The sequence below is a fragment of the Oryx dammah genome, unplaced genomic scaffold, assembly GCF_014754425.2.
Source record: "Oryx dammah isolate SB20612 unplaced genomic scaffold, SCBI_Odam_1.1 HiC_scaffold_28, whole genome shotgun sequence".
In the NCBI taxonomy this organism is placed as follows: Eukaryota; Metazoa; Chordata; class Mammalia; order Artiodactyla; family Bovidae; genus Oryx; species Oryx dammah.
Window position 1 is genome coordinate 29323161 of NW_024070212.1, and position 15628 is coordinate 29338788.

At 39.5% G+C, this 15628-nt stretch overlaps 2 protein-coding genes across 9 annotated transcripts in view; one reads left to right on the top strand and one right to left on the bottom strand.

Annotated features, from left to right (window-relative positions):
• CAPZA1 (capping actin protein of muscle Z-line subunit alpha 1) overlaps positions 1-13375 on the bottom strand; it is a 41789-nt gene extending 28414 nt beyond the window's left edge. The window contains exon 1 of the mRNA XM_040231044.1: positions 12598-13375. Within this exon, the coding sequence (XP_040086978.1) occupies positions 12598-12636 (39 nt within the window). The 5' untranslated portion in view covers positions 12637-13375. The remainder of the gene's footprint in view (positions 1-12597) is intronic.
• The window catches only part of ST7L (suppression of tumorigenicity 7 like), an 81783-nt gene continuing 78789 nt past the window's right edge, over positions 12635-15628 (top strand). For 4 of the 8 annotated variants that reach the window (XM_040231035.1, XM_040231034.1, XM_040231036.1 and 1 more), the window contains exons 1-2: positions 13376-13606; positions 15225-15307. In XM_040231035.1, the coding sequence (XP_040086969.1) occupies positions 13402-13606; positions 15225-15307 (288 nt within the window). In that variant the 5' untranslated portion in view covers positions 13376-13401. Of the gene's footprint in view, positions 13087-13355; positions 13607-13637; positions 14249-15224; positions 15308-15628 lie in introns of those variants that run through there. The other 4 variants (XM_040231040.1, XM_040231037.1, XM_040231041.1 and 1 more) reach the window with 4 other exon arrangements.

The following is a 15628-nucleotide window of genomic DNA, read 5'->3' on the forward strand; positions in this document are numbered from 1 at the left end:
AACTAACAAGATGAAATTTAAGAGAGATAAACAAAATCATGGGAACAAGCAGAAGGAGAAAAAGAAATGGCAGAGCAGCTGGTAATTGCAAAAATATTTTTGCTGCAATACAGATGAGGGATGGGACCTCCCTGGTGGTCCAGTGGTTAACAATGTGCCTGCCAATGCAGGGGACATGGGTTTGATCCCTTGTCCAGGAAGATCCCACAGGCCATGGGGCAGCTAAGCCTACGCACTGTAACTTCTGAGCCTGTATTCTAGAGCCCAGGAGCAGCAATTATCGAGCACACGCGCCAACAGCCCATGCTCGGCGACAAGAGAAGCCACGGCAATGAGAAGCCTGTGCACGACAACTATGGAGGAGCCCCCACTCACAACTAGAGAAAAGCCCACGCAGCAACCAAGACCCAGCACAGACAAAAATAAGTAAATACAAATTTAAGTCCTTGTTTCATAAAGTAAGTTTCACTGTACATAACATTCATATGATAGTATCTGCAGTAAAGCATGTATTTTAAAGGGGAAGAAGCTCAAGTCTCATATACAATTCCATCCCTTCATATATTTAAAGATTCTAATAATGTTAATTCCATGGAATGCATTGTATTTCTAACCTAAACAGGGGGAATTTAAAGTCTGTAAGTATCAATCAAAGATAAGTTTTCTTATATTTCAGTTTCTTCTCATTTTCCTCATCATCTTACTTTTCCAAAAAGGAAAATAAAGCAAAATACTCAATCCTTGCAAGATTCAAAATTTCATTTTTTTATTGCTAATATTTGTACTGAAGTTTATCAATCAAACCAAGAAGGTAATATATCCTATTGTTTCCCAGAAGCTGCTAGTTTTTAGTAAGAAACTTTAGAAAATTATTAGAAAAATAAATTTATGAAATTTTTATAAAACTCAAATTTTTAGCTTACTAAATAATCTTTTTTTTCCTTGGCTGTGCCATACAGTTTGTGGGACCTTAGTTCCCTGACCAGGGATTGCACCCAAACCCTCAGCAGTAAAAGCAGACTCCTAACCACTGGACTGCTGAGGAATTCCCCTAAACAATCTTTTAATAACAGACCCCATACTATTCATAACCACCCCATCTATTCGTAACTACCTTTAAAAATATGTCAAGACTGTGGCAAAACATTTAAAATACAACATGGATGCTCAGTAAACATCAGCTAGACAAGACTGCTAGCAAGACAACTATGCTTTAAGTTATCAAACTGAACAAACCCTTCAAATTACTGAGAAAATCATTCCTCTCTTTCAGAAGTTCTTTGGGTCTTACTCATCTAATGTTCCCCATCACTACAATCTTCATCAGTTACTGACAAACAGAAACAACTTTTTCTTGACAGAAAGTTTTTCAAAGTGACTATTCTGCTTCCGTTTAAACTGATCTTTCAAAGTTTACTTTGATCATCTTTCAAAGTTTCCTCATGTTCTCAATTAGACTATACTTCAAAAAAATAGTAAACTGTGCTTTCGTAAATGTTTACTTATTTTTATTCTACAATGTTCCAGAACTATTGAAGGATAAGTAGCTGCATTCCTCCTCCAGAAAGAGATACTATTCTATTTTATCCTAGTAAGAAAGTTCTATCTGTACAGAAGTCAATGTTATTTCTTAAGAGAGTTTTTCCTATTTGAAGATATTTAGGATGTCATTGCTATTGTTATTATTTGGGATTGTAAGACTGGTTTTCTAAGGACAGTTTCAGGCTCACAGCAACACTGAGAGGAACATACAGGGATTTCCCACACACCCTGTCCCCCTCCCCCCGCCAGCATACTCTGTCCGGCTCTTGCGACCCCATGGACTGTAGCCCACCAGGCTCCTCTGTCCATGGAATTCTCCAGGCGAGAATACTGGAGTGGGTTGTTATTCCCTTCTCCAGGGGATCTTCCCAACCCAGGGATGGAACCCAGGTCTCCTGCACTGCAGGCAGACTCTTTATCGCCTGAGCCCCCAGGAAGCCCAACACTGTGCCCCCATGTGCACCGTCTTCCCCATTATTAAGATCCCCACCAGAGCGGCACATTTGCTACAACTGATAAATCTACACTGACACATCATTATCACCCAAAGCCTACATTAGGGTTCACTCTTTGTGGTGCACACTCTATGAGTGTGGAAAACGTATCCACCATTATAGCATCAAACAGAGTATTTCCTAAAAAACCTCTGTGCTTTAAAACAAAACAAAACAAACAAAAAAACCCTCTGTGCTTTGCCTATTCATTCCTCTCCCCCAGGATGTTATGTTTTTGTTTTTTTCTTTAATACCCCTTGCCTCAGTGTAGTTCATTTTCTGGGTCTGGTTCTAAGGTTTTCAGAATATCAACAATAAACTCACTGGGTCAATTATTTAATAGATGCAAGTTCCAAGCTGCTGACATGCAAGTATTTCAGTATCAAACTAGCTCCAGAATTCCAGTTTCACTGCCTTTATCAAACAAAATCCCTGCTAGCTAAGAGTCCCCGGAGGCTAGTGAGAATTTAATTTGGGGTATAAGTTGAGGGGAAAAAAATACATTTTCAGTGATCTCCAGGAAGTGGAATAAAGATTCCACTAAATTCCAAATAAGCTAAATGTTATCTTTCCAGTTTAGATCTGGAGATACTACAAAGATTCAGAATGCGATTAGGGGAATTCCCTGGCAGTCAAGTGGTTAGGACTCTGTGCTCTCACTATCAGGGGCCTGGGATCGATCCGTGGTTGGGCAACTAAGATCTCACAAGCTGTGCGGCATACCCCTCAACAAAAAAGAGAGAAAATTTTAGACATATATAGTTGATTTTGATTTATCATTATCCATAAAGGCTAAGGTTTAAAAGGATAGATATGTCTAAATTATAATCAACATTATAAAAAATAGATCATGACACTTTCAAATAATTTGTTCCATGCTTACTCTTTAAAAAGTCCTTTCAAGTATTTCTTAGAAACTGTTCTAGTAGTGACCAACTATAAGTTTGGGTATATGTAGACAAATAGGTAGGGAAGGCAGACACGTTTAAAGAAATTTCATTAAAAAAAAATTCTACCAACACTAAGGAAAATTGCTTCAAGATTTACTAAAGTAATAATGTAACACGCATAAGAGCTCCTCCTTGTCCAAACTTTAGTCAGGCTCCTCTGAGCCCTCTTCTCAACGAGGCCTTTATCTCGGTCCCCTCTTGTCTATGGCCTGCCTAGCCCAGTCTTAGCAAGAATCCTGCTGTCAGTTTAAAGAGAATTCTCCAACTCTGGATATATGATCAAGTTCTACATCCCCAATCTCTGATGTATAAGTCCTTGATCTGCCAGTGAGCAAGAATCCTTCTACCCTGATGTCTCCTCTTAGTACTTTTCCATTTATGCCCCCCTGCCCCGCCCCAGCCACGCAATTGCTTGTTGTCTATAAATCTCCATCGGTCTTTGCTTATTTGGAGCTGATCTCAATCTCTCTCCCCTAATATGAAAGTATAAAATTAAGGCCTCTTATCATTCTAGCAAGTATGAGATTGGTTTTCCTTAACAGAAGTCAGCACTGTATTTTACACTGTATAATAGTAAGTAAAACATACTTCATCATAAAATTTACATTTAAAAACCAAAAAATAGCTATTTTATTTTCTCGTTATCTTTCCCATCCATTCCCTTTTAATTTACAACTTCTCTATGCACCAAATTAGAAGGATACCCTTATTCCTTAGTCCTCATTCTGGACTTTCCTAATAAACGACACCCAAGATGTCAATAAAAAGATTTCCAAGTATATACCTTAATTGGTCATTTAAAAGTTCAGTGTAAGTGATAAAGCCTTAAGTCACCATTAAAAAAAAAAAAAGAATTGGCCCAATCTTAGTCAAGATTAAAAAAAACTGTCTTATCTAAACTCCAAAACAACATTGATATACATATGAAAGGAGAGAAAGAACTCTACTTGGCTTAATTAGAGGATCTGCCTGAATGTCTAGATCAATAACTGAGGAAATATAGAAGTCTAAGACATAATGTTCTAATGAGTCAGGAAGAAAGATTAAAGTGAGTGCAAAGATCACATAAACAACATGTTGCTGAGGAGCTTAAATTTGTTAAAACCCCCAACCCGAGGTGACTGGGCAGATAGGTAAAAATTTCCAAGTACAATGGCCAGATACAACGAGTATTGTTTTGTAAATAATCAGGACCAAATTAAGAAATGACGGGAAATCCACACTGAATGCCTTGAGTTTCACGCGCCAGAAAGCAATGATGCAAATACCAAGTCCAAAAAGGTAGAGTTCAGCAGTGAAACAAGAAACATTTCCCCTTTAAGAGATGGTGCACCTGGTATTTTAGTGTATTTCTATCTTAAAGGTGTGTCTTTTTTTTAAAGCAACTTTTTTTTTTTTAAAATCACTGGGAGTCAGACATGGTTTCACATGCCGGCTTTAGCACTTAATTACTTGAGTCTTAGTTTCTTCATCTGTGAGTATAATACCTGCTCATATATCTAGCACTACTTTGCCTGGAGAATCCCATGGACAGAGGAGCCTGGCGGGCCGTGGTCCATGGGGTCGCACAAAGTCGGTCGGACACGACTTAAGTGACTGAGCACGCACGCATTTTAAGAATCCAGTGAAGTAACATGAGACAGACATAGCAGATACTTAACTTTCTTTCCCTAAGCAAACACCTGCTGCTGCTGCTGCTGCTAAGTCGCTTCAGTCGTGTCCGACTGAAGGTAGTGAAAGCCACTACCTTAGCTAATATGAAGTGCACATCTTCATGGTGGACACAAATAATGTAAGACATGCACATAGTCAGCATCCTAGCTTTTCAATTTTTGTAAATATTACCAGTGTTAGCAAAACAACTTATACAAACAATAGCCCTCAACAAAGATGTCAATCATTTAAAAATAACTATAATTCAAAGCAGCAAAACTGCCAAGTCAGTATTACAGACAACATACAACACAGAATTTGAGGAGATGGATATGGATTGGGTTGGTTAAAGACAACTACAAGGAAGGGGAAGGCGGGATCTAAGCTATGCTCTATGAAGTGCTTTAAATAGTAGGCGGAGAAAGAAAGAGGCCAGTACAAATAAGGGAACTGGTTAAGAATGAAAAAGGGTAGGAGAAAAAATTGTTTTGTCAGTTTGGCAGAAACAGATTTATCTGTGGATAATAAAGAGAAAGGAAGAGTAAGATGAGTCAGATGGCAGCAGTTAACATCAAATCTGGTTTTATTCTGTAGGTAATGGAGAACTGCCAAAGCCTTCTGTGTGGGAAGCTCCATTAACAAAAATTAATCTGGAAGTACAGGAGTCCTCAATATGGGTTCACAAAACTTGGAAATCAGTCTGCCCTCTAAGAGTTCGTTAACTGTGAAATTAAGACAGGTACTATCAAAGCAAGATACATTCATTTCTTTATTCACCAAATATCTGAAGGACTACTATGAAGGCACTGTTTTAGGTAATGGTGATTCAACAGCACATGATCCTTACAGAGCTACATTCTAGTGGGTAAAGAGACAACAGATAAGATTAAACAACTAAACTACATGGTATGCTAACTAGTGATAAATGCTAAGAAACAATTATATAGCAGGGAAAGGACATATGAAATGGTAGATTGGAACTGGACAGGGTGATCACAGAGGGCTTCACTAAGAAGGTAACTTTTGATGAAATATCTGAAGAAGTGAGGGATAAAGAAGGAAGAGAACTCCAAAGAACAGAGCAAATGCAAAGACGTATTAAGTCAGGATGTGTTTGGCCAGATGAGAACAGGTAGGGGATAAAGTCAGAGAAGTAAGCACTAAAGAGATAAAACTGCAGGCAGTCAGAGTAACTTTCATTCTGAAGAACATGGGAAGCAATTGGAGGATTTTGAGCAGAAGAGTGACACATTCTGCCTTATATTTTTTTAACCAGATCACCCTGAGTGGTTCCTTGAGGATAGTCTGCCTACAGAGAGACAAAAGCAGAAGCAGACTAGAGACAAGGCCAGTGCAATCAACTATTTGGGAAATCACAGTGTGTCCTTTGTGGTTCAGCTGGTAAAGAATTTGCCTGCAATGTGGGAGACCTGGGTTCGATCCTTGGCTTGGGAAGATCCTCTGGAGAAGGGAAAGGCTACCCACTCCAGTATTCTGGCCTGGAGAATTCCATGGACTGCATAGTCTACGGGGTCACAAAGAGTCAGACACGACTGAGCGACTTTGACTTTTCTTCCAGAGTGGTTGAAATTAGGGTATGGTAAAAAACAGTCAAGTTCTAGGTATGTTTCGAAGGCATAGCCTAAAGGATTTGCTAATGGACCTATGTGTACTGTGACACAAACAGGAATCAAAGACACTAAACTTTTTGGCCTGAGCAACTAAAGAATGAAATGCCATTAACTAAGAAGGGATTACAACTGCAGGAGAAACTGTGATATGCCAAATTTTGATATATATGGGCTTCCTTCCAGTCTCATACAATCTGTCCACTGCTGTTAAAAGTCAGAAGGCACCCTACACAAAGATTGGACATGATCTGGGTGTTGGGTATATATCCCTACAATAGGAGAAAATGCCATTAAAATGTTAGACTGTATAGTTAACTTCCCTGGCTTGATTCCATGCTTAAATTGAAAAAATGGTAATTTGATTTCTTACGTACCTGATCTACTTAAAAAATAATCTAGCCCCTCCTATATTTATTAAATTAGTTGCTACCCTCTTCTTAAACACTAGTTTCATCAGCCTAGCTAATAAACATTTGTCCTTACTATTGTGATGAATCAAGCTTCTGAACTTAACCGGCAAAGGATTAAGATATGGATAGTAGCTCTGGAGTTGCACAATAATTATTGGGAAGCTTATTAAAAATAGATTCCCAAGAATTTACCCCTCCAAATTCTGATGCAGCTGGTCTGAAAAGAACCCAGAAATCTTGCTTTTGAAAGAAACATGTAAGCGTTGCTGCTGTAGGCAATAATGTTGAGGTTCTGAAGAAGACAGTGCCCTCAGCCTTGTCATGAGGACTTTCAAGATCTTTAAACTTTTAAAGTTATGTTTCTCGACACCTTGGTTTTTTTAACACCTTGGTTTTATAACACATTTTAAATACTAAAATTCTTAGTGGCGTATTTGTAGAAGCCCAAAAGAGCACTATGCAAATATTGTAGTAATTTTTTTTTTGGCTGTGCCACACACTTGCAGGATCTTAGTTCCCAGACCAGGGATTGAACCTGGGCCCACAGTAGTGAAAGCACAGAGTCCTAACCACTGGTAAATAAAACTGAAATAAATAAATAAAATAGAAAAGAGACTGGTAACACTGGCTGCCGCTCAGGGGAACTTGGCTGGAAAGTGAGTGGGAGGGGACTTTTTACTCATGTCCTTTTCTACCATTTTAATTTTATGCATCTGATTATAGCTCCTATATACTCACAATAATTTTTAAAAGACTCATGGAAATAGAAGAATAAAGTCTAATGATAGGAAGAAGAATTTACAAGACGGGAATACTAACTGAACATGAGAGGAGAGGTTATGAGTGAAAAAGATGATGACAATGTTCTGAGTCCATGTGACTAAACGAGAATAATGGTGGAAAGAACAGAAATGCAGAGGCTGGCAGGAGGTTCTGATAAAGGGAGAAGGGGAAATAACAGTAGGTATATATTCAAATCATCACTTAGTTCAGAAATCCCCAAGTAGTAAAACTGGCTTATCAAAAAATTATCATGACAAGTTTCCTCTGTCCAAGGTTTTTACTTTCAGGAATTGCTCCATATAAGGACTTTTTTTTTCCCAAAAAGATGAAGGAATTCATGCACTTGAGACAGACAAGAGGAATGACACCTAATTCTATGTGTTTTTCTGAGCTCTAAAGGAAAGGACTTATGAAGGAAAAACTTATTAGGAGTTTTGCAAGGTATACATAGTCAGCCCTCTGTATCCATGAGTGCAGAAACAGAGAACTAACCTTACTACTTCTTATATAAGGGACTTGAACATCTGCAGGTTTTGGCATGGTCAGGAGGGGGACGGGGGGGGGTGGTGGGTGGGGTGGGGGCGGTCCCTGAAACCACTCTCCCAGATACCTAGGGACAACTGTATAGACACTAATTTTGATATGCAATAAGGCTTCAAAACTTTATTGAGTTTACTAGGAAAATTCTCCCAGGGGGATCAAAGTTTCTTAGCAGTGCCATGACAGAGCACCATGACAGAGTAACTGCAGTAGATGCTTAGGCACTATGTATGCCCAAAGAGGCACCCATAGTGTGGATATATTCCTGAACACAAGAAATATCTACAGATTACCAGAAATAATTGGGGAAGGGGAATGAGGGAGCATGAGCCGGGGAAATACCAAAATGAATGAAGCTGTGATTGATTGGTGTCTTTCATGCCAATAGCTTGGGCCTACACTATGTACCTGGTGCTCTGCTAGGCACTAGATAAATCCTTGCAGTAACCAAGGATTTCACAGCTTCATTATCAGGGCAAATGTGCCAAAGCAGATAATGACAAGAGACTCAAATCCTTGCAGTAACCAAGGATTTCACAGCTTCATTATCAGGGCAAATGTGCCAAAGCAGATAATGACAGAGACTCCTGGAACATTTTAACATTTCAGTTTTTAAAACAGAGTTTGTTTTAATTTAGAGAGTTTGAAAAGTTCATTAAACTTTGTTCAGTCAGTTTGATCCAATTCCCCTTACCTGTATTAAAAGAAAACTTTTGAGGTCCACCTATTTTAGAAGAAAACTTTCAAGGCTCAGAGATAAGTGATTTTTCCAAAATCACATTGGTAGCTAACAGCACAGCAAGAAGAGACCAAATATCCTGAGGCTTATTCTTGCCCACTACCCCACAATACCTCATTTCTAGTTCTTTAAATAGGGGACTTCCCTGGTAGTCCAGTGGTTAAGGATCTGCCTTCCAATGCAGGGGACTCAGGTTGGATCCCTGGTTGGGGAACTAAGATCCCACATGCTGCAGGGCAACTAAGCCTCTGTGCCACAACTAGAGAAGTCTATGTGCTGCAACAAAGACCCAGAACACACACCCTCCACCCCCTCAAAAAAAGAATCTAATTCATTAAATGAATTACTCTGATTTTTTTTCATTCATGGATATGTTAAAACTGGTATAGTGAGAAAAGCATGGCTTCTGAATCACTTACCTAGGGTCTCAATTATTTGACAAATGCTTTGCTTAGCTTTAAGGCTAGCCCTAATAAAATAGCTAGATGTTCTTGAAGAAATATAATAAACCTACACTCTTCACCAAAAATGGGCACCTGAGTTTGTACCTGCTTAGGCTTTGTGCTCCTGTCCAAGATTTTGTAACAGATTATATGAATACTACTCAGCAAAGCCAACATAAGATTTAAAAACTAGTATTAATTCTAATGAATGACTTGTTGCAAAATAGCCATGGCCATTAAGCTTTAGGGTTTACTTTACTCTAAAGAGTAATCATTCAGGAGGTAACACATAATCACGGAAATCCACTTTAAAAGTATAAGTATCTTCATGATCTCTAACAAAGCCTTCAAATTTCATCATCTATTTACAACATTTTCCACATCTCTCCTATATAATTTTGACAAACCCATTTCTCAAGAAGTGTCTTAAAGATGGTATTATTTAAACTTAAAGCATAGAGATCCAATTTTCAGTTATGGTACTTTTGAAGCTATACACAAACATTACACTTGTTAGGTTGAAGAAAAAAATGTACCAGTGGCACTTTTTTCAACCCTAAAATTCTGTGTGCATTTATGTGTTTAAAATGCTGAATCATGAATTAAAGGAAACAGTGCAAAGAATCCAAACAAGTAGTTTATCTCATACCTAAATGTCCTAATTATGGCATCTTTTCATTTTGGTCTTGTAAAGCATTTGGAACCATGTAACTGAAGACTCTAAGTACTAGATGAGTAGAGCTCATTCTCAGAAACTGAACTCTAGGATAAAACTAAAAGTATTTATTTCTGCAAGTTATTACACTTTCAACTTCCTGTTTTATTTAGGCAGCTCATCATGACCATTTCAGGTAACAATGCAGAAGTTAAAAAACCCAACTTCCTCTTCATAAAGTGACAAAAACTTCAGCAGTTAGTTATGAGAATGGTTGATCTTACTAGCTTTTACAGAAATATTTGCAAGGAAATCAGAGGCCCTCACCACCAAATTCACCTCTGGGCTCACTGTTTTCAGAAAATATAACAAAGATAAAAAGCAGTATTGAAATATATTTGGCATCATGACACACGTGTGCTACAAAAAATAAAATCAAATGCAGTTGAGATCTTAGTTAATAAAAGAAAAAAATGAAAATTTTACAGTACTCTCAAGGAAGAGTCAATATACAAACTAAGGCTGAAAATATCTTTTTTGTAATAGTGCCTTGGTTGTGAAAGTTTTGTACAACAAGCATCTTGCTTAAAGGTAACTTTTTGTTTATGAATGCTAAGGTAGTCATATCAACAAGTCTTTTCAGAAAAATACTTTTTCAGTTCTTGAATTCAGTTAAAAGGCCTGGAGGAAAAGAGGTCAAATATAAAGTTGAAGGAAAATGGAAGTAATCTTTGAAGTCAAAGCCCTTTATTTTCACCTACTGATCCACAATAGAGAAATACCTATCAGTTCATCTCTAGGAATAAAGACTCTAACAAAATTTCAGTAATCTCAGTCATATGGATTTATTATATGAGATTTTTAAAGTATCAGCTATTTAGTTATCTACTCTAATGAAGACAATGCTGTTAATCTAAAACCTGTTTACTGAATATAAAATTCATCAACATTTTTTGGGCAGTAGATTTACCTTACTAATTATGATTTGTTTGCTATGTCATTATTAAAATTAAACTACAAAAGAAGTATGCTGGGAGATAAGAGAAATCTGGTCACACATCTGCTGCTATAAAATTAAGGCTATTTTTTTAATGTCACTAATTTCAACACTGTCAATATCCAGAGACATCTTAATTTACACTTTGAAGTATGTATTTTTTCTCCAAGTTTAACTAAAAAGGCATTCTAACCCTGTCAAAAACAAAAACCCAACACTGGTAAACTTCAAAGTTTATTATCTTAAATTCCTAGTGAAATTTTGCTTAAGTGGGCCATCAGTTAGGCTCACAAATGCTTTGCTATCCCATGATTTTCACTGTAATTTAACTTCATCTGAATTATAACTTTTTGCCTTTAGAATAAACACTTTATTATATTAACAGTTTTCTCTCTAGTGTAAGTTCACATACAGTATAAAATGTCCTTGCCCCCTATATCTTACATTTATGAGAATCAATTTCCAAGTAAGAGAAAAATCTAATTCTGAAGTGTTGTTCAATGGCTTGTGAATGTTCAGCGCTTTCTTCAGCATTTCAAAATGGCATGGTGTATATGATATATCAAGTTATTCCACACAGAGGACTCCTGGATCATAAACAGTCCAAGAAAACCCAGATACATTTACAGAGCATTCAGAGTCACTGTGGGAAATTCCTTGTCCTACTACGAATTATGTTGTGAAATCACTGTAATATTCACAAGTTCTAAAATCTTTAACCTATTTACTGAAAAGCCTGACAAATTGTTATGAAAAGTTTGCAGTTGTCAGGAAAAAAATTATTCCACCTAAGGTGGAATACTCTCTTGTACTTAAGACACTTTTAAAGAAATAAGCATACAGGAAAAAAAAAAAGCATACAAATTACACACTGACAAGTTCAACTATAATCAAAGACATCACAGTGGAGCACCAAACAAAGCAGGAAGCTTTGTCCAGACTTGCATGTGTTAATACTGTTTAAGTGCGACATAAAACCTTTCTGGAGTTAAAAAAGAAAGAATTCGCTGGCTAATCTTGTTAAGAAAAAAATCGAAACCTGTTTTTCAAAAATTATCGTTAAAAGACGCAAGGGACAGAGTCACCGCGGGGGCCGTATACATGCAATCAAAGGAGTGTTACAGAGAAAAGCGTGTTCAGATTCTGAAGCCACTGTTCCTGAGGCTTACACATTTATTACCGCGAGTTAGTTTAGCCGGTAGTATGTGGGAAAAGAGGTGTAGGAGGATAGGTGGCCGATATATCAGAGACCTCTCCCTGTCGAGGAGTCGTGACAGCAAAATCACTTCCTGAGGAAGGAGGAGCAAAAGGGAAGTTAAGAGGCCACCCTGACCAGGAAGTGACTCGCCCTAAACTAGCCCCAATCATATCTAAAAATGGGGGGATGGGGTGAGCCCCAACCGCTAAAGGCGGTAAAATAATTGCTTCTTGATTCGTCGCGACATCATCATGGCCCCCTTCAAAAAGGGTCCACAGTCACAATTCAATAACGGAAGAGCTCTTCTCTCGCAGGAAGGTCACCAGGTTGTGCCTCAAGCCCAGGAGTAAAAGAGAGTTGAGGAATGGGGAACTGGGGCCACCGTGAGGCAGAGGAAAGCCCCTAAAAGGGCAGCGAAGCGTCCCGACTGCGGAGAGCGTATGCCGGCACAGACCGAGAAGCTTCCTTCTCCTGGGGGCACTGCCGGGGTTCCCACCGCAGTCAGGTCGGGCCTCCCTGCCCTGTCCCGGGAAGAGGCAAGAGAGAGAGGCGAACCCCTTACCTTCTCCTCATCCGACACCCGATCCTCGAAGTCGGCCATCTTGGGCTGCTCTGGCCCAGCCCGGCCCTGGCGCGAGGGAGGCTGGGAAGAAAGCCGAGTGATGGAATCACAGCGAGGGCCGTCGGAAGGACCCGCCCGGAAACGCCGACCGCGAGAGCGCCATGTCAGTTACGGGCGGGGGTGATGGCCCCGGGCCTCGGCGCCCAAGGAAGTCGGCTAACTTTAAGTTTAAATCTGTCTTTCTCACTGAGTTACATTCATTTCCCCACTTATTTTGGGGACGTTGGGAGCGTGTTTCGACTGGTATTGCCAGAGCTGCAGCCATTTCCCTATTCATCTATGGGACGTTGGGAGAGTGTTTTGACTGGTATTGGCGCCCGAGCTCCAGCCGACCAAATTGCTGTCGCTACTCCTGTAGATTTTCCCAGTATCAGTGCTCTCCATGACAGCCGAGCCCAAAGGGCTTAGTGCTGCTCGGCCTCTGGAACGGTTGGTGGGTTTTTCAACCCTAGGAATGGGGTGGAAGGCGACCCTCATTCGTCTGGAGGCTAAAACACTTCAAACCGGGGGTCACAGTTCAGTTCCTCCAGAATAGGTGCCGCCATCCGCCCTTTCCCTCCCTCGGAAGGAATAGGTAGCTCAGTCCTGGGGCGCTCCTCCACTTTTCAGATCTTCGTCCCCTTTCCCTGGGACTATCAGTTTTCACGGAGACCAACTTTAGGTCCGCCACTATCCCAGGATTCCCGACTCTCGCTTTCCTGCCCTTCTCCCCTCCCAACTCCCGGCGCCAGCGGGAGCGGCAAGATGGCGGACAGTGACGGCTTAGGTGAAGCAGCGATTGCTGCAGCGTCTCCTGCCCCTGTTCCCGGTTTAAGCCCACCGCTGGGCTGGAGGGAGCGGCTGCGGGCTGGTCTGGCGGGCATTGGGGCCTCACTGTGGTTCGTGGCGGGGCTGGGGCTGCTTTACGCTCTGAGGGTCCCGCTGAGGCTGTGTGAGAATTTGGCAGCGGGTGAGAGGCCCAGAGCTCCCCGGGGACGGGCGGCGGTCGGGTAGGGGGCAGTTAGAGGTGTCGGGGGCAAAGGCCAAAGGGCTGAGATTTCCTTATCACTGGAGGGCCTCGGAGAATGAGTTAGTTTAAGCGACCGAATGGATTCTTTTTCTCTGAAGCCGCAGCTGATTGTCAAACTTGAGCTGCAGCCGCCGGCTCCTCCCGGAACTCTGAAGATCCGCCCTCTCTCGTGTGCCCTCTTGCGCCCTAAGAGAAACCACCTGACAAGCTGTAAGCTTCAGGTGATAGGGCAGATGAGAGCAATTTCAGACCTGGGTGCAGAATTTATGTACACCCTTTGAGTCTCCCGCCACTCAGCTGAGAGAACCAACACCCAGACAACAAAACATCTAAGAGAAAACACCACGATCGTAGCCAACTATTCTCATGTTTTAAAATAGCTTTGTCAAGAAATAGTTTCCGATATATTTTTGTCCGTTCTCTGTTTTAGGCTTTTATCTTGAGTAATAAAATAGAACGATACAGGAAGTAAAGAGAAAGAGAGCCACAAACAGTAGTGGGTACTTTCCTTAGTTCTTTCTTTCAACATTAGTAGAGAGCTTGCTGTGTAGTGTGGGCTGAAGACCCAAAGACATGTAAGAGGTGATGATCTCTTGGATTCTGCAAATATCCTTTAGCTGTAGCCGGGTCAGAGTGGATGGGAGCCAGGGTCTCTTACTATGTCATTACAAATCGGCAACCTCAGATTAAAATGGAAGTATTTCTATTGTGTGACGATTTTGCCTGTCAGTGCTGTTTTATTTTTCTGTAGAAAGAGAAGGCAAGTGTTCCGTTTTCTATTCTGTGAGATAACATGAAAGACTGAGATAATATTCTGAAATATTTGGACTTTTTAAGAACTGAGTATGTAAATCTATATACAACTAACACTCTAAAACAAGCTAGATAAATTGACCTTCCTAGACTGTTTGAAAAAGCGAATTTGGTGTTTCTGTTACAGGTTAATGAAGTGCTTACTAGTGGTTTGTACGCTCAGTGAAATGTTACTCATTGAGTTATCTTTTAAAAAAAATATTAATTAGATATGCCATTCAGCTGAGAGTCAGTGACTTGATTTTTATTTCTTTCTAAAACCCAAAGTATTTATGAGACTGTTATTTGAAGTGAAGAGTCTGGTCCAGGTTTTCAGTGAATCAGATATAGGAACCATTTAGTGTGCTGTTCTCTTTGGGCTATTTTGCCTCTCTAGGTGACCTGTCAAATACTACACTATTTCCTTCCCTCTAATTTGAAACACTGATTTGGATCTCACCAAAATAATTAGAAAATAGTTTTAATCCTCCTTTGTAATATATGTGGTGGAACTGCAAAAGTTCTTGTCTAAATTATGATGTTCTTGGTTTTATTCTCAACAGCAAGCTAAATGATCTCCTTACATGTGTGAAGACATTTTTAAGATATACAATGAGAATGCAAAGTAGCTTTTTAAAAAATTACAACTTTTTCAAATGAATCTCATACTAGATATTAATCTACTTATGTTCCTCCACTCATAAAGACACCTACATATTTGTAACTTCAATACTTTTAAACTTTGATTTTTTTTTTTTTTTGGCAGTGACAGTATTTTTAAATTCATTGACACCCAAATTCTATGTGGCACTTACAGGGACATCTTCTCTGATATCAGGACTAATATTTGTAAGTAGTTGCCATTTCCTTCATGCTTTGGTGTTTATCTAAAAATCAAATCTCTTTAAATGGTTATAATAATTATAAATACTTATAGATTAGCATTCTTAAAATGTGAAAACATTTTAAAAAACACTGAAACTTCCTCTCTACTTTTAGAGATTGGTAGTATTCATTTGTATACAAAAGACTGTATGTTGTGGGGAGTGTAGCGGGAGGTGAATTCCCCAACTAAATGCTCATAAGCTTGGCTTAGAAACAAAAATGAGTAAAATGGGCAGAGTGTAAAGAATAAAATTTTTATTTACTTTGAAGACTCGATAATCTGGA